The sequence below is a fragment of the Saccopteryx leptura genome, chromosome X, assembly GCF_036850995.1.
Source record: "Saccopteryx leptura isolate mSacLep1 chromosome X, mSacLep1_pri_phased_curated, whole genome shotgun sequence".
Classification (NCBI taxonomy): Eukaryota; Metazoa; Chordata; class Mammalia; order Chiroptera; family Emballonuridae; genus Saccopteryx; species Saccopteryx leptura.
In genome coordinates this window covers 29,769,791-29,788,373 of record NC_089516.1, presented here as the reverse complement: position 1 = coordinate 29,788,373, position 18,583 = coordinate 29,769,791, and the positions used below count along the sequence as shown (strand labels likewise).

At 39.8% G+C, this 18,583-nt stretch overlaps 1 protein-coding gene across 1 annotated transcript in view; it reads left to right on the top strand.

The window, feature by feature from the left end:
- The window catches only part of LOC136386264 (melanoma-associated antigen B16-like), an 82,175-nt gene extending 69,270 nt beyond the window's left edge, over window positions 1-12,905 (top strand). The window contains 2 exon segments of the mRNA XM_066357759.1: window positions 12,358-12,439; window positions 12,636-12,905. Of these exon segments, the coding sequence (XP_066213856.1) occupies window positions 12,358-12,439; window positions 12,636-12,905 (352 nt within the window).
- Window positions 12,906-18,583: the final 5,678 nt, after the last annotated feature.

The window sequence follows — 18,583 nt, the reverse complement described above, 5'->3', positions numbered from 1 at the left end:
TTTGTATTTTTCCAAAGCTGGAAACAGGGAGAGACAGTCAGACAGACTCCCGCATGCGCCCAATGGGGATCCACCGGGCACGTCCACCAGGGGCGATGTTCTGCCTCTCGTGGGGGTCGCTCTGCTGCGACCAGAACCACTCTAGTGCCTGGGGCAGAGGCCAAGGAGCCATCCCCAGCGCCCGGGCCATCTCTGCTCCAATGGAGCCTTGGCTGCGGGAGGGGAAGAGAGAGACAGAGAGGAAGGAGGGGGGAGTGGAGAAGCAAATGGGCGCTTCTCCTGTGTGCCCTGGCCGGGAATCGTACCCGGGTCCCCTGCACACCAGGCCGACGCTCTACCACTGAGCCAACCGGCCAGGGCCTTGCTTCTTCTATTTTTGGGAAGACTTTGACAAGGATAAGTACCAAATTTTTTTTGAATGTTTGGTAGAATTCACTAGTGTAGTCATCTGGTCCTGGACATTTATTTTGGGAGAAGTTTTTGATAGTTATTTCTATTTCCCCACAGCTTATGGATCTATTTCATTTTTTCCACTTCTTTTGACTCAATCTAGGAAAACTGTATAATTCTAGAAATGTATCCATTTTCTCTAGGTTGTTGAATTCAGAAGCATATAATCTTTCATAATATTCTACTATGATCCTTTGTATATCTATGATGTCTGTGGTCATTTCTCCTCTTTCATTTCAGATTTTTCCTTAGTGAGTTTAGGCAGTGGTTTGTCAATTTTATTAATCTTTTCAAAAAACCAGCTCTTGGTTTTATTAATTTTTTCTAGTTTTTTGTTCTTTATTTCATTTAGTTCTGCTCTACTTTTTACTATTTCCTTTCTTCTGCTGACTTTGGGTTGCCTCTTTTCTTCTTATTTTAGTTCCTTAAGGTGTTATGTTAGGTTGTTTACTTGGGATCTCTCTTGTTTCTTGATATAAGCCTGTAATGATATAAACTTCCCTCTTATTGCTTTTGCTGCATCACAGAAATTTTGATATGTGTATTGTCACTTTCATTTATCTGTATAAAGAGGTGGATTAAGGTCGGTTGAGGCCCTGGGCACAGAAGAAAATATTGGGCCCCTTGTCATTAAAAAAGTGTAAAGTTGCGGTTTTGTGGGACACTTCAGATGTTAGGGCCCAGGGCACGCCCCTGGTGTGCCTTCCTTTAAATCTGTCTTTTTCTGTATATATCTTTTGATCTCTGCTTTTACTTCTTTAACACAGCCATTTTTTAGAAGTATGTTGTTTAATTTCCACACTTTCCTGAGTTTCTTTCTTTCTGTTCTTCCTTTCTTTCTTTTAGAGTTTAATTCTATTTTAGAGGCTTATGGTCAGAGAATATGCTTGATATAATTTCAATCATTTTTGAATTTGTTGAGATTAATTTTGTAGCCTCACATATGGTTTATCTTTGAGAATGTCCCATACACTCTGGAAGAGAATCTTTGATATTCTGGGATGAAGTATTTTGTAAATGCCTATTATGTCTATTTGGTCTAATGTGTCATTTAAGACCCACATTCTTTTTTTGTGTGGCAGAGACAGAGAGAGTCAGAGAGAGGGACAGATAGGGACAGACAGACAGGAAGGGAGAGAGATGAGAAACATCAATTCTTCGTTGTGGCTCCTTTGTTATTCATTGATTGATTTCTCATATGTGCCTTGACCGGGGGCTACAGCAGACCGAGTTACCCCTTGCTCGAGCCAGCGACCTTGGGTTCAAGTTGGTGAGCCTTGCTCATACCAGATAACCCCATGCTTAAGCTGACAACCTCGGGGTCTCGAACCTGGGTCCTCTACATCCCAGTCTGACACTCTATTCACTGCACCACTGCCTGGTCAGTCAAGACCCACATTCCTTTTTGAGTTTTTGTTTGGATGCCTATGGTGTGTTGATATCTCCAAAAATAATTGTGTTTTTATCTGTTTATTTTTTAGAGCCTTTAGTAAATGTCTCATATATTTTGGTGCTCTCTTACTCAGTATATTTATGGAATATTACTAAGTGTTATGTCTTCTTGATATAGTGTCCCCTTTATCATTATGAAATGTCCATCTATGTCTCTTACTACTTTTCTTGTCTTGAAGTCAGTATTATCAGATATTAGTATGGCTACAGTTGCTTTTCTTAGAGTATTGTTTGCTTGCAAAGTTATTTTCCAACATTTTATTTTGATTCTACTTTTTCCCTTGCAGCTTAGATGTGTTTCTTGAAGACAGCATAAGGTTGAGTTTTGCTTTTTGATCCAATCTGCTACTATGTACCTCTTTATTGGTTAGTTCAGTCTATTTACATTTAAGAAAATTATTGACACTTGAGGATTTCCTATAACTGTTTTATGTTTTGTTTTCCGGTAATGGTGTCTTTTTTAGTTCTTTTCCTTTGTGTTTCTATCAGTTGTTTTTGTTTGGTGGTATTCCATACTTCTTTCTTCTGTTTCCTTTTTTTTAAGCTATGTGTTTCAGTATTGAATTTGTGTGTGTGTGTTGGTGGTTACTACTAGGTTATTAAGGAAGCAATCATATATATATATGAGTCCTTTGTCTTATGAGTGCTTCTGCATTCCATTCTCCTTAACTACTGCAAATCTTTATTCTCTCCACTTTTATTTTTTGTTGTTATTGTCAGAGATTATCCTTGTTTTTACTATAACCTTGTTGGAGCTTTTACTTGTAGTTTTGATTTGTTTTGTTCTTTGTGTGTAGTCAAATAACCCCCTTGAGTATTACCTGCAGTGTAGTGTTTTTTGTTTGTTTGTTTGTTTTTTGGTGACAAACATCCTCACCTTCTTTATATCTGTAAAAGCTTTTATTTCTCCATATTTGAAGGATCAGTTTGATGGATATAATATTTTTGGTGGGGAAATCATCTCTTTCAGTTGTTTGAATGAGTTTCTGCTGAGAAGATTGATGATAACCTGATGGGTTCTCCTTTATATGTTATGTTCTTATTTTCCCCAGCTACCTTGAAGATTCTTTTTTTGTCATTGATTTTTGACAATTTAATTACTATTTGCCTTGGAGTGAGTCTGTTTGGGTCGAGGAAACTTGGTATTCTGTTTGCTTCTTGGATTTGAGGCTCTAACTCTTCCCATAGGCTTGGTAAATTTTCATCAATTATTTGTTTGAATATACTCTCCATTCCCTTCTCCCTCTCTTGTTCTTCTGATATACCCCTTATTCTTATAGATTGTTCTTTCTGATGGGCTCAAACAATTCTCATAGATTTCTATCATTTTTTTTAATTCTTGAGTCTCTTTTTTTTCCTTTGTGTAATTTCTAGTTGCCTGTGCTTGATGTCACTGATTCTTTGCTCTATCTGACCTTTTGTAACAGAACTTGCTGCCTCATTTTTCTATTTATGTATTGATATCTTCATCTCTTTTTTTAAAGTTTCAATTTCTTTGGTGAAGTATTCATTTATTGATTAATTTGTTTTCTGAGCTCACTAAATTGCTTATCAATATTTTCTTGCATCTCATTGAGTATTTTCAGACTTCAACTTTGAATTCTCTATTATTTACCCTCAAGGTTTCCATGTGATTGAGATTGCTTTCTGGAATTTTCATTTTGTTTTTGAACTGCATCTCTTTCTTAGGTAGTCATGGTGTCATGGAAACAGTGACTACTCAGAGACCACATGGAGTGGACCAAGGGACCTAGTGGAGACTGCCTCACAATCCTCTTTTCAGGTTTCATGAGAGAGCTCTGACCCCCAGTCCCTACAGGTATTTATTGATATGCACAACTAAAAGCAGAGCTGAGAATGAGGAAGTCAGAAAGGGGAACTTCTTTAGAGCAGACAAAAAGTCAAAGGAAGTAGCTCAAATATCCCCACCTATTGATTATTCAGAATTGCTAATTCTATCCCTAATGCAGTACCTTTGTCAGTGGAGCCACTGTGGCTTTTGCCTCAGAGCACTGAACCCTGTCCCTGTTCTATGTTCACATTTAAGACCTCTACAGTCATGGTATTCATTTTGTTCTGCTTTGATGGTATTTGAGAGTTGTATTATTAAGAAATCAAACAAAAATAATGTAAACCGAAATAAAATAATAAATATTATAAATTTAAAATAAATAACTAAGAGAAAACTACAATAAAACAAAGAACAAAAAAATAAACAAAACAACAAGAAAAAATAACAAAAAGAACCCAAGTAAATAGAAAAAGGAGTTTTGTTGGTTGAGTTTGCAACAGCTTTTCCTATTTTTTCCCGGTATACTGGATTACAGATTTTAGCTCTATAAAATCCCTAGGCTGACTACCACTGCGAAGCTGCTGTGGTGCTGATGGAGATGGGCTGCATTTGTAATGATGTGTGAAACATACTGTGAGAGATTTACAGCTTTAGCAATGGTGATTTTAGGCTTCCAGGTACTTCTCCCTGTGTACCAATGAATTGAGGGAACAGATACAGACTACCTCTGTTCAGGGGAAATAGTGGCTCTGTAGAACTGTCTGTGGGGTTTGTCTCTGCCACCCTTTGTACCCTATGAGGGGGTGAGATGGAATCTTTGAGGCTAGGGACTTCTCTTTGCATTTCTCTGTCTCTATCCTGAGTGGTGGCTACCTGCAGACTATGGGAACACTGGCCTGTCACCTCTTTGGTTCAGTATCTCTCCAGATGTCCCCAACCTCTTCATTCCTCCCAGCTAAAGAAGACTCATTTACTTTGAGTTTCTCCTTCTCTGGAGCCCCAGCTGACCAAAACCCAGATACTCTGAGCTTCTCTCTTCTCCAGATTCCCACCTAGTGCTTCTTATCCTTCATCCTGTTTTTACCCTTCCAACCATTAATCAATTCAATGTGTGATCTTTTCAGGCAAGGCTGCAAGCCAGGCTGTGGTTTCTTCACTGAGTTTTAACTGCTCAATTTATTGAAACTTCAAGGGAAAGGTCAAAGGTATCTCTCATGCTGCCATTAGTCTGATGTCACTCTAACCATCCCTTTATTACTTTATTATAACAAAATATAATAGGACAATTTCAGGGATGAACTGAAATTAGAAAGTTAGTGTAGAAACATTATTACTGGTTTAAATAGGTTAAGTATAAATATTTATTAGACTTGATGTTTCTAGAAAACACACAGATTTCTAAATGCAATGAGGAAAGAAAGCTAGCTCCCTACACACCAACCTTTCATTATTACCCACCAAGAAAATGATATAGCCAGGATTGAGAAGAATGTCCCATGGGGTTGCTTCTGGTACGTTCCAGGCCTACCAGAAGTTTTTCATCAAGTTATAGTCCCAGGAAAACAGTAAACATTTGGTCTCAGTTCAGCTGGACAAACGTTTGGCAGCTGGGTAGATAACTGAAGAATAGCTATGTTTGGCATCTCTGAGAGCTGTTTTCAGGTAAAGATACTTCCTTGCTCCCTTGCCTTTCTTCTTGTTTAATGGCAGTGAAGGAGGAAGAGTAAGAAATGTTGTGGATTATCATAAATGTCCTGAGGTGGGCCTATTCTAAAGGCAGTCACCTCTCTCAGCCAGCTTCCAAACCTTAACCATGTATTCTATGTAATAACTGGTGTTTCAGAAACAGCTGTGAATCTGTTTCCCACACAACTTCAGTGAAAGGCAGAACTTAACTGGCTCCATGACCCAGCCCCTACCCAGTTTGTTTTGACTCAATTAGTCCCAAGAAAAACATTTACATGTTATGAAATTTTAGCAGTGACCCTTCTTTTATCTTTCCTCAACAAGAAATTTAGCCTTTGGAAAAGACCCTGCAAACCCTGGCATGTATTAGTGTATACAGGGAGTATAGAGATAGCCATGGTGGTGGTGGTAGTACCAATGAAAGTACATAGTAAGAATGGAGAGCTGCTTATTACTTTCAGTAGGAAAAATTCTGCTTGTCCCACAAGGTCTTTCCTAGCCCCTGTCCCTAGCCTGATTCCCTGCCCAAACCCTTTACCTGGATGTGTGCCTTCTTTTTAAATGCACAGAGCATGCTGCAGAACCATAGAGTAGCATAAACTATTTATAAAGGCACCTTCATTATCACCTCCCTTCACTATTTATTTGACCCTAATAAAGCCACCCCTATCAGTGTGAACTGTGAGTCTCCCCTTTCCTCTAACTACAGCTACCACTGGGCATGCAGCTGGGGCTACAGATTACATACTATTATGCTGACACATGACTTCTGCAGCAGGGACAAAAATGCAATGTCTCCTTAGAGCGGCCAGTACCAGTTGATCCAACTATGACAACCCAATACAGGGAGCCCAGCTCCTGGAGCAATCAATTTTGCATCTTGTGCCCAAGTTCATCAGTCCCACTGGTCAGCTGGTATGAATGGATGCTAGGGAAGTTTGCTGATGCCCTGGCTAGCCAGTAGCTCTAGGAGAGCAATCGTCCTCAAATCCTTCTTATTATGCTCAGGCCCCCAAACCAAACAGATACTAGTCTGGGTTCGCTGCCTGGGCTTGCAAGGCAGTAGGTGATAGATGCAAGGTTGGAGGTAACAGACTATGGTTCTTGGAAAAGTTTATTGAATAAATGAATAATGAACAAAGTAATGGCCAAGAGTGTAAGGAAGATTTTTTAGTTTTTAAAGCAGGGTCCCCAAACTTTTTACACAGGGGGCCAGTTCACTGTCCCTCAGACCATTGGAGGGCTGCCACATACAGTGCTTCTCTCATTGCCCACCAATGAAAGAGGTGCCCCTTCCGGAAGTGCGGTGGGGGCCGGATAAATGGCCTCAGGGGGCTGCATGCGGTCCGCGGGCTGTAGTTTGGGGACGCCTGCTTTAAAGGCTACAGCTTACTATTTTAGCTCCCCACATTGGCCAGTAGACCCACTGCAAAAAACCTGGTCTTACAGTCACCAGGGAATACATCCTCAGATTTACAGCTGGAATATCATCATGAAGCAGCTCAATCTGTTACTGAGATCAGGCATCACAGAAGGCACTTGTAATTGTAATTTTATGTTGAAAAAACACAGCCTTCAAGTAGCCAGCTGATTACTTGATCTTGGATCCTGATGATTCATCTTTGATTTCATTCTGGGGCCCACAAGCAAGAAATACTGCGGTCTCTTCTCCAGGACAGAGTCTTAGAGACCACAGAAGGTGGCCATGTTCCCACAGGAATCTGCACCTTTTCATTTTGAAAAGTCCTTTCACTTATTTCTCCATTTCACTCGTCCTGGTAGTTTTCTTTCTTTTCCTTGCCTTTTCTTTTCTTTCCTTTATTTTTTTCTTTTCTTTTTATATAGAAATTAAGTTTAATAGGGTGTCATTAATAAATGAGTGTATATAGCTTTCAGGTAAACAACTCTATAGCATTTGAACTGTTTATTCCATTGTGCACACATAACCCAAGTCAAATCATTTTCCGTCACTGTATTTGTCCCTTTAACCATTTCCCCCTAATAACCACTTCATTTTTACCTATGTTCATGGATCTCAGTTTTACATCCCACCTATGTGTGAAATCATATAGATTTTAGCTTTTCTAGATTTATTTATTTATTTATTTTTACACATCAGGTTGTACTCAACCCTATTCAAGTGTGGGGCCCAGAACTAAGTTGAAGACTCTGGGCATGGTCTGATCAGCAACTATTTCTCCATTCCTAGACAAGGCATTCAAATACTATGGAAGCTCATTTTCTAGCCACATCACACTTTTGGACACTTCCTGGGTTTTATGGTTAACTAAACTAGTTTTTTTTTTTTTTTTTTTTTTTGCATGTGCCTGTCTAATTTTCTCAACACCATTTATTAAAGAGACTGTCTTTACTCCATTGTATGCTCTTACCTCCTTTCTCAAATATCAATTGACCATAAAGGCATGGGTTTGTTTCTGGGTTCTCAGTTATGGTCCCTTGATCTGTATGCCTTTTCTTATGTCATTACCAACCTCTTTTGATTACAATGTCTTTGTAGTATAACTTGATATCAAGAAGTGTACTACCTCCCACTTTATTCTTCATTTTCAAGCTTGCTGAGGCTATTTGTGTTCTTTTTTTGGTTTCATATAAATTTTTGAAATATTTGTTTTATATCTCTGAAGTATGCCATTGGTATTTTAATAAAAATTTAATTGAATTTATAGATTGCTTTGGGTAGTATAAACATTTTAATTATGTCCATTCTTCCTATCCATGAAGACAGTATATGTTTGCACTTATTTGTATCTCCCTTGATTTCTTTTTTCAATGTGTTTTAATTTTCCAAATACAAGTCTTTTACCTCCTTGATTAAATTTATGCCTAGGTACTTTATTTTTTGTTCTTGTTGCAGTAGTAAAGGGGATTGTTTCTCTAATTTATTTTTCTGACAGGTTATCATTGGTGTATAAAAATGCCACTGATTTCTGAATATTAATTTTATATATTGCCACCTTCCCAAATTTATTTATTGGGTCTAGTAGTTTTTTGACTCAGACTTTTGGGTTTTCTATGTTATAGTATAATGTCATCAGCAAATAATGATAGTTTTATTTCTTCTTTTCCAATTTGGATGCTTTTTTCCCCCATATTTTTCTGAAGTAAGAAATGGGGAGGCAGGGAGACAGAGTCTAGTATGTGCCCAACCGGGATCCACCTGGCAAGCCCACCAGGGGGCAATTCTGACTTCATCTGGGGCATTCTTTCGTTATAACCAGAGCCATTCTACCACCTGAGGTCTGCATTGGAGCCATCCTCAGTGCCCGGGCCAACTTTCTTTCAATGGAAACTTGGCTGCAGGAGGGGAAGACAGAGTTAGAGAAAAAGGAGAGGGGGAAGGGTGGAGAAGCAGATGGGTGCTTTACCTGTATACCTTGACCAAGAATCGAACCCAAGACATCTATACACCAGGCCGATGCTTTACCATTGACCCAAATGGTCAGGGCCTATATTCCTTTTATTTCTTCTTCTTGTCTGATTGCTGTGGCTAGGACTGCCAGAATTCTGTTGAATAAGAATGGTAAAAGGGAACACCTCTGCTTTTTTCCTGATCTTAAGGGGATTGCTTTTAATTTTTGCCCATTGACTATGACATTGTCTGTGGGTTTGTCATAGATGGCCTCTATTATATTGAGATTTGTCACCTGCATTCTCATTTTGCTGAGAGTTTTGATCATATATAGGTGCTAAATTTTATCAAATGCTTTTTCTGCATCTATTGAAATAATCATGTGATTTTATTCTTCCTTTTGTTTATATGATGAATCACATTTATTGATTTGTGAATGTTATACCAGCCTTGCCTCCCTGAAATAAACCCCACTTGATCATGATGTATAATTTTTTAATGTGTTGCTGGATTTGGTTTCCTAATATTTTATTGAGAATTTTAGCATCTATGTTCCTCAGGGATATTGGCCTTTAGTTTTCTTTCTTTGTAGTGTCTTTGCCTGGTTTTGGAATGAGAATAATGTTTGCCTCATAAAAGGAGCTTGGAAGTCTTCTAAACCTCTTGCATTTTTTGAAATACCTTGAGAAGGATAGGTGTTGGTTCTCTTTTGAATGTTTGGTAAAATTCGCCTGTGAAACCATCAGATTCAGGAATTTTGTTTTCTGGGAATTTTTGATAACTGTTTCAATTTCATTTCTTGTAATCAGTCTGTTTAGGTTTTCTGATTCTTCCAGATTGAGTGTCAGAAGACTGTGTGTTTCTAGGAATTTATCCATTTCACCTAGGTTGTCCAATACTTTGGCATATAGATCTTCATAGTATTCTCTTAAAATCCTTTGTATTTCTGTGGTGTTAGTTGTTACTTCTCCACTTTCATTTTTAATTTTATTTATTTGGGTTCTCTCTCTTTTTTCTTGATAAGTCTGATTAAAGGTTCATCAATCTTGTTTACCTTTTCAAGGAGCCTGCTCTTGGTTTCACTGATCCTCTGTTTTGTTTTTATAGCCTCTGTCATTTATTTCCACTCTGATCTTTATTATTTCCTTCCTTCTACTTCCTCTAGGCTTTATTTGTTGTTCCTTTTCTAATTCTTAGATGCAAGGTTAAGTTGTTTATTTGAGCTTTTTATTGCTTCTTAAGGTATGCCTGTAATGCTATGAACTTCTCTCTCAGGACTGCTTTTGCTATGTGCCATAGATTTTGAGTTGTTTTATGTTCATTTTCCATTGCTTCAATGAAATTTTTTCTTTCTTTCTTGATGTTGTTGTTAATCCATTCATTATTTAATAACATGCTATTTAGCTTCCAAGTGTTTGAATGCTTTTCAGTTCTTTTATTGTGCTTGATTTGTAGTTTCATGCCATTGTGATCACAGAAGATGTTTGACATGATTTCAATCTTCTTAAATTTATTGAGACATGTTTAGTGTCCTAACATGTGATCTATCCTAGAGAATGAACCATGGACACTTGAAAAGAATGTATATTGTGCAGCTATGGAGTGAAAGGGTCTGAAGATATCAATTAAATCCAGTTGATCGAGTGTGTCATTTAAGGCCGCTCTTTCTTTGTTAATTTTCTGTCTGGAGGATCTATCCATTGATATTAGTGGGCTATTAAAATCGCCTACTATTATATTATTGCTGTTGATCTCACCCTTTATGTCTATCAAAATCTTCTTTATATATTTAGGTGTTCCTATATTAAGCATATAAATATTTACAATGGTTACATCCTCCTGTTGGATTGCTTCCTTTATCATTATCCTATATCCCTTACTATATATAGCCTTTATTTTAAAGGTTATTTTATCAGATATAAGTATTGCTACCCCAGATTTTTTCTCATTTTCATTTGCATGAAATACTTTTCTCAATCCCATCACTTTCAGTCTATGTGTATCTTTTGTTGTGAATTGGGTCCTTTGTAGACAGCATATGTACGGATCCTGTTTTCTTATCCATCTTTTGACTGGAGCATTTAATCCAATTACATTTAAGGTTATTATTGATATATAGTTATTTATTGCATTTTATTCTTTAAATCTACAAAACTGTTTTTCTTGATTTATTTATTTTCTCATTGCTCTTTTTATAGGAGCCCCCTAACATTTCTTGAAGTACTGGTTTGGTTATAATCAATTCCATAAGTTTTGTTTTTTTTCTGGAAAGCTTTTTATTTCTCTTTCTATTTGAAATGATAGCCTTGTCAGATAAAGTAGTCTTGTTTGTAGGTTCTTGTTTTGCATCACTTTCAATATTTCTTGCCAATCCATTCAGGCCTCAAGTAATTCTGTTGAAAAGTTGGATGTCATCCTCATTAAGGCTCCTCTGTAAGTAATTAGCTGATCTTTTGAAGCTTTTTGTATTCTTTCTTTGTCTCTGATTTTTGGAGTTTTAATTATGATGTGTCTTGGTGTAGGCCTCCTTGGTTTCCTCTTTAATGGGACTCTCTGTGCTTCTTCAACTTGTGTGACTTTTTTTTTTACCAATTTAGAAAATTTTTCAGCTATGATTTTTTCAAACAGGTTCTCTATCCCATGTTTATTCTCTTCTCCTTCAGGAACCTCTATGATATCAATACTGTTTCTCTGCATGTTGTCACCAAGTTCTCTGAGAGTTTCCTCAGTCTTTTGTGCCTCTTTTCTTTTTACTGCTCTACTTCTGTGTTTATAGTTATCTTGTCTTCTAAATTGCTGATTTGATCCTCTGCTTCACGCAGCCTGCTGTTAATTCCTTCTAGTGCAGTGTTAATTTCTGATACTGTATTTGTTATTTCTGACTGTATTTTTTTTTTTTTATAATTTCAATGTTCTTTTTGATGCTTGCTATCTCTTTATTTTGGTGCTCAAATGTCCATCCATTGTTGCTCTAAGATCCTTGAGCATCCTAAAAATCATTATTTTAAACTCTGCATCTGGTAGTTTGGTCACTTCCATTTCATTTAGTTTTTTTTTCTGGGGAATTCTCTTGTTGATTCATTTGGGTCACATTTCTTTGTCTGCCCATTTTGTCTGTGTATTAGGTAGCCCTGTCTGACCTTGAAATTTTTGTGGATTTTTATGAGGAATATGGGCTCGATGGTACTGACCTCCAGGCCACCTGTTTTCCTTGTTCTAAAAATGCTTTTTGAGGTTACTATTTTTCCTCCTGCTGTATATGAGTATTGAATGCCATTGGTCCTTGAATGGGTTCAGTTATTCCTTCAGGCTGGCTGGCTCTAAGGGTCAACCTTGATCATTTATATTACACACTGTACAATGTCTGTCCTTTTAGGAGCATTTATTCTCCACAGTGTCTGGTGCCTGCTAGATACATCCTTTGGGTGTGCTGCTTGTGTAACTAGCTGAGACTAGGGTAGATGCTGTCTGCCACCCACTACCAGTAGTATTGGTTCTAGATCTTTTTGGGTTGGCATCAGCCATTGTTTGTAACCTACTGTGGGCTACCCATCTGCAGCTACTGCTCTTTATACTGTTTGTGTCTGTGTTTTCTGTGCCTGGGTAGTGTGGAAGGCATCAACCAGTACATAAGGATCAGCTTCCCCCTGCTTAGAGATGACAGCAGCTCCATAGAAGCCCCAATCTCCGTAAGGTTTGCCTCCACTTTTCAACTGCTATACCTCCTCTTGCAGCTGCCTTATCTTCCTCTAGAGTCTTCTGTAGAAATACTGTAGTGTGGGCCCAGAATGGCCTCACCCAACCTACCCCTCTACAAGTTGCAAGCTTGTTGGGTTGGGGCAGCTGAGTTTGGGAATACAGTGTTAATGAAACTCCCTGCTTCAGGGATCTCTTGGTCAGGATCTCAGTACAGGTAATGTGGCCCCTATTCCAGAGCCTAATCCCTCAATCACTGCTGGATACTCAATTTTTATTTCTCTTCAACAAGTTGAGCAGCAGGATCAGATCGACTGTTGCCAACAGTCCCCTCTGCAGAAGATCTTACAGCTGGTGAAACCCTGGTCTCAGGGAGGAAGACTGAGAGAGTCTTTTTCTGGAGCTGACTGTGCCCCCCCACAGAAAGTGGCTAAGACCCTTGACCAAATCCAACAATAGACTCACGGGGACCTACATTTTAAGTGTTCATGCTCTAAGCCTCTCTCCTTTCCCCCTGTGGAATCAAGCTAGCAAAACAGAATATCCAGCACCTAGGCTGGCTAACTATGAAGCTCCACCCTATCCAATGGACATGAGTCGCTGTGCTGGTACTGATCACAGAGAGTGGAACTTGCCTCAGGTGGGCCTGGTGTGAGGGGTCCTTCCTTAGGATACCAATCTAGCAAGGGTTGGTAGGTCCTGAACTGATTCTCCCTGCAGCTGGCCATTGGATATTTTAGCCCTGGGCCTCCTTGGCAGGAACCCAGAGTAGAACAGTGGGAAACCCTGCCCATGACTGGCCCTCAGCATCCTTCTTGGAGCTACAAGCAATCCAGTGTTGTAGCTGCCTCTGCTGGGTCCAGGTGCTCATAGAAATACCAAGCTGCACACTTAGGCTGGCTTTTACCCACACTGGGCATGAGGGAATGTCCGTTTAAAAGGCCAAGGTTCCCTGAGTTCCATCTCCTGCAGCCTCTGTGTGCTGGCTGCTTATTGGGCTTGGCCAATGAAAAATCCTCTGGTAGAGTCTAAAGACTACAGCAATTCAGGGATTAGGAAAGGTGGTTGGTGTGACTCTGCTCCTCGGCCTCAGGTGTCAGTCAGTTCAGACCTTTTTTACAGACCTCAGTAGAGTGTGGCTCCAGGAATTTGATGGGTGTGGCCTCTGAGACCCAGAAGTGTGGTCTTCCCCTCATACAGACAGTTTTTACTGAGTTTCCTATGAGGTAGAATTGCCACTCTTAGACTCAGAAGCATGTAGGGGAAAGCTCCAGCCTCAACACCAGAAAACTGAGTCACTAACATGCCCCCTGATTCCTGGCCTCTCCAAATGACCTTGTCTCCATGACTGGGGCAGGAGAGACTCCCGAGGGTGGAGTACTTGCTTTTCCCCAAGGTGATATCAGCTCAGGGAGACTGCTCAACCCAGGAAAGATGGTGATTTCAGTATTGGAGAACGATTCAGCACCAGAGTTCCAGTGGCTGTCCCCCATAGTGTCTCTCCCTAGACCTCTGACTTTATAATTGCCTCACATAACTCTAGTCCTCTCAGCTCTCCCTCCTTCAGAGCCCTGGGTAAGTGGCTGTGAACAAGATTTTCTCTGTTGGCCCTTTAAGATGGTATCTGATATGAAATGAAATAAGTAAATCAGAAAAAAACCAGGAACTGCATTATTCCATAAGTAGGTGGGACATAAAAGTGAAACTAAGAGACATTGATAAGAGTGTGGTGGTTATGGGGGGAGGGGGGAAAGGGAGAGGGAAAGTGGGAGGGGGAGGGGCACAAAGAAAACTAGATAGAAGGTGACAGAGGACAATCTGACTTTGGGTGATGGGTATGCAACATAATTGAACAACAAGATAACCTGGACTTGTTATCTTTGAATATATGTATCCTGATTTATTGATGTCACCCCATTAAAAAAATAAAATTATTAAAAAAAAAGATGGTATCTGAGTCTCCAAGTGCTCTTGTCTCTTTCTCACAGACAAAGACTTAGCTCTTTTCACCTTAAAATGCTGTGTGGGTGCCTCCTCTAGGCTCTCGGGCTCTAAGCTGGGGTTCCAGGCCTGGAGCTGAGCACTCACACTTCTCAGGGTGACCTTCCCCCCAGTGAGAGCCCCTCCGAACCCTCAGCTGCCACTTGCTCTTGGGAGCAGGGCAGCTCTTTCTGCATATCAACCCTTCCTATCAGTCCCAGTGTAGCTTCTTCTGTTATCCTTAATTTTAGACTCCTCTTTGTTTAGTCCAAAGCTGTTTTTTCAAGATGATTGTTCTTTGTAAAGCCAGTATCCAAGGCCACTATCACAGCCGCCTGGCCCATGCAAGTTCGCATTGGATTCGGACAGTCGGTAAAGAAACAATGAAGCCAAGAACTGGTGGGCCATTAGCTTTAATCCTGGCTTGCACCCAGCGGGCAAGTAAAAACACACAATGGGCTCCAAAACCCACTCATTCAGTGCTCACAAAGCTACTGACTTATCTGAGTTTCCTAGAATCAAAGGTTTCTAGATCACCACCCTTATTCACCTCTGTTCCCCATCTCCTTCTCTCTGCACAAACTCTGTACTAACTGGCTTCTCCTTCAACAGTCTGCCATCTTGGCTGCTTCTCCTGGCCTCCTCCACATGGCCTCTCTCTGCTCTCCTCTCTGTTCTCTCCTCTAATGCTAATCTCAGGAACTGAGAGAGTAAGCTCCGGTCTGCCCCACTTTATAGTGCAGAAATCAAAACCTTTAATCCAATATACAAAATAGGGAAGTCTCTAATACAAAGTCATTTACCTGAAGCATGATTAGATTGCACCACCCCACATCCAAAAGGGTGGGAAAGGCTTAGTCTTAAAACCAAGCCCCAGGCTACAAGGATCCTGCCTGCTCACAGCCTGCTCCCAACACACATTAATATCACCTGGGCAACGGCTTCTACATGGGCAGCACCATCTTTAACAAAGTGAGCATAATATATTTTATCTGCCCAACATTTTAAAATTAAGTTGCAGTGCAATTTGTTCCTGGGAGGTGGCAGTTGGAACATCTGCCTACTCTGTCGCCATCTTAGAATCAGTTTTTAATTCCTAAGTTTTCATGTGATTGCGATCTTTCTGGAGATTTTTTATTTTCTTTGTGAACTATGTCTTTTGCATAGACATGGTATTTATTTTATTCTTCCTTGATCACATTTGAGAGTGGTATTTTAAGAAATTTAACAAAAAACAACTAAAAAATAGAAAATAAAAATACAATGAAAATAGAATAATTTATAACATAATGAAAAGTGAAAATGAAAAACTACAAAACAAAGAGCAAAAACCAAGAAAAATCAAAAACAAACAAAACACCCACAAAAATAAGAATAAAAATATAAAAATTAATGGAAATAAAATGTAGTAGAAAATTATTGTTTTTGAGAGTTTTTTTTATTATTCAAGTAAGTTTCATTGTTTTACTGGTTGGAGCTTTATGAAATGCCTAGTCTGACCTCATGTCAGATGTTGCTGTCCCAATGATGTAGGCAGGACTGCAGTTGTGATGATGGTGAAATGTGTTGTGAGGGCTTTACAGCTTTAGTAATGGTGATCTCAGGTTCCAAGCATTCCTCCTTATGTCTCATCAGACCAGTGGATCAGAGACACAGCACCTCTGTTCTTCAGGCAAGAGATTGGCTCTGGAGAGGTATACGTGTGATAAATCTTTCACTCCCTGTACCTTGTGAGGTAAAGGACGCATGATCTGAAAGACTGAGGGGGCACACTTTGTTTTTGTCTGTCTCTTTCCAAGTGTAGGCTGCTGGTTGACCACAGGAACACTGGCCACAATCTATATTCTTCTGCCACTTTGGTTTAGTATATTCCCTTCTGCCACTCAATCTCACTACTTCTGCCAGCAGAAGAAGACCCAGTTGGTCAGGTTTCTCCATTCTCTGCTCCCCCACAGCAGACAAAAACCTAGACTTTCCAGTTTTTCTCCTCTCCAGATGGAACATGACTGCCCCCCTTCTCAACCCTTCCTACTTTTAGTCAATTTCATACCTAGGTCTTTTCAGGCAAGCCTGCAAGCCAGTTGGGGTTCTTTTGCTGCATTATATATGCTTAACTTGTTAAAATTTCAAGGGGAGAGACCAAAGATATCTCTCATGCTGCCATTATTCTGAGGATTTCTTTTCTTCAGGTGGGTTTATCTAGACAGCTTTAATAGGTTTTGTTGAGATTACAAAAGCTGAACATCAGTCAAGGATATTGTGTGTCAAGTTGGGATCATAGACAAAGGTGAAAGTAAAATGAACCTAGAGCTTTGTTTTTATTGAGGGCATTCAATGTGACTTAATAATAAATTCAGAAGAGGGAAGTACTGGTGGGAAAACAGAGAAAACCTATTGAATTTCTCTGTGCTGCCTGAGCTGTGGTGGTACAGTAGGGAAGTATTGACCCAGGATGCTGAGGTCACTGGTTCAAAACCCCAGGCTCACCTGGTCAAGGCACATATAGGAGTTGATGTTTCCTGCTCCTCCCCCTTCCCCCCTCTCTGTCTCTTTCCCCTTTCTAAAATGAATAAATAAAATCTTTTCCAAAAAATGTCTGTACTGAGAGGTTATTAGGTCAAGGCAGGAACATCTTTCCCAAAGGAGAGTTTGAAATAGGCCCAGGCCTGGGAAGACAGAAACAGGGATAGTGATCAGCAAGAGGAAAAAGCCTGTACAAAATCCTAGGAGGGCTGCTGAGTTGGAAGGAGAATAGCCAGTCCTATGCTGAAAATATAGAATAAAGGAGTAGGTAGGAGAACAGTGTGAGCCTATGTGTATCTAGTTCAGATGTGGTGGTTAATAAGAACTTGGGAAAGCAAGAAATAGGATGGGAAAATGTGCTGTGGATGCAGAGATTGGGGGCATTCAGTGTATTAGAATGGAGTCTATATACTGCTCACAAAAATTAGGGGATATTTTATCACTTCATATTTATTTTTAAACATCCCCTAATTTATGTGAGCAGTATATATACACCTGTGCAGGAGCATGAGGAAGTTCGTGCCTGAAGCAAGGTCTTCTAGCACAGAATTTTCCCAGCTCTACTCAAAGAAAACTCTAGACTTCTATGGCTAGTGTCAGGTCAAACTGCCCCAAAAGATAAGAAAGAGTGCTGGACTAAAAGGACTCTGGGTTTTTAGTCTTTTTTTTTTTTTCAACTAGACTACTCTTCCTTTATCATGTTCATGGAGTGGATTAGTGTGGAAGGCTTTATTGAAGTAAGAGGTTTCACCTTTAAAATTTTGTCAACAATAGACTACTAGTAGATACAGGATACATCATGGGGATGTTCCAATTAGATATAGGATGTATAGAATGGCTTCATGGACTCCTACCCTCCTGAACCCAAGGTTGCTTCCAGTCCCTTGCACTATTTGGCATAAACTAAACAACATTAGTTACTACAGAATTGCCAGCTGCCAGCTGCCTAAACAAGGATAGAGAAAGTAAGTGTCTAAATATTAGTGGATGTATGTGTGGCCTTGCTGAGGATGCCAGGAGAAGAGTATTAAAAGTAACTCGAGATGGCATATAAATGCTTGTACTCAACCAGAAATCCACAAATCAGAATTATTTTCATTTCATATATATAATGACTGGAATGTACCATTCATTCACTGATTCAAAATGTGAAGCTTGCTGTAAAGCCAGAGGCCAGGGCCACCATCAGAGCAGCCCGGCCCATGCAGGTTCGCACTGGATTTGGACAGTCGGTAAAGAAACAATGGAGCCAAAAACTGATGGGCTGTCATCTTTAGTTCTAGCTTGCACCCGGCGAGCAAGCAAAAAACACACACTGGGCTCCAAAACCCACTCACATTCAGTGCTCACAAAGCTACTGACTTATCTGAGTTTTCTAGAATCAAAGGTTTCTAGTTCACCAGACTTATTCACCTCTGTTCCCCATCTCCTTCCTTCTCCCTGCATAAACTCTACACAAACTGGCCTCTCACTCAACACTCCGCCATCTTGGCTGCTTCTCCTGGCCTCTTCCATGTGGCCTTTCTCTGCTCTCTGCTCTGCTCTCTCCTCTAATGCTAATAATCCCAGGAACTGAGAGTGCAAGCTCCTGTTCTGCCCCTATTTTATAGTGTAGAAATCCAAACCTTTAATCC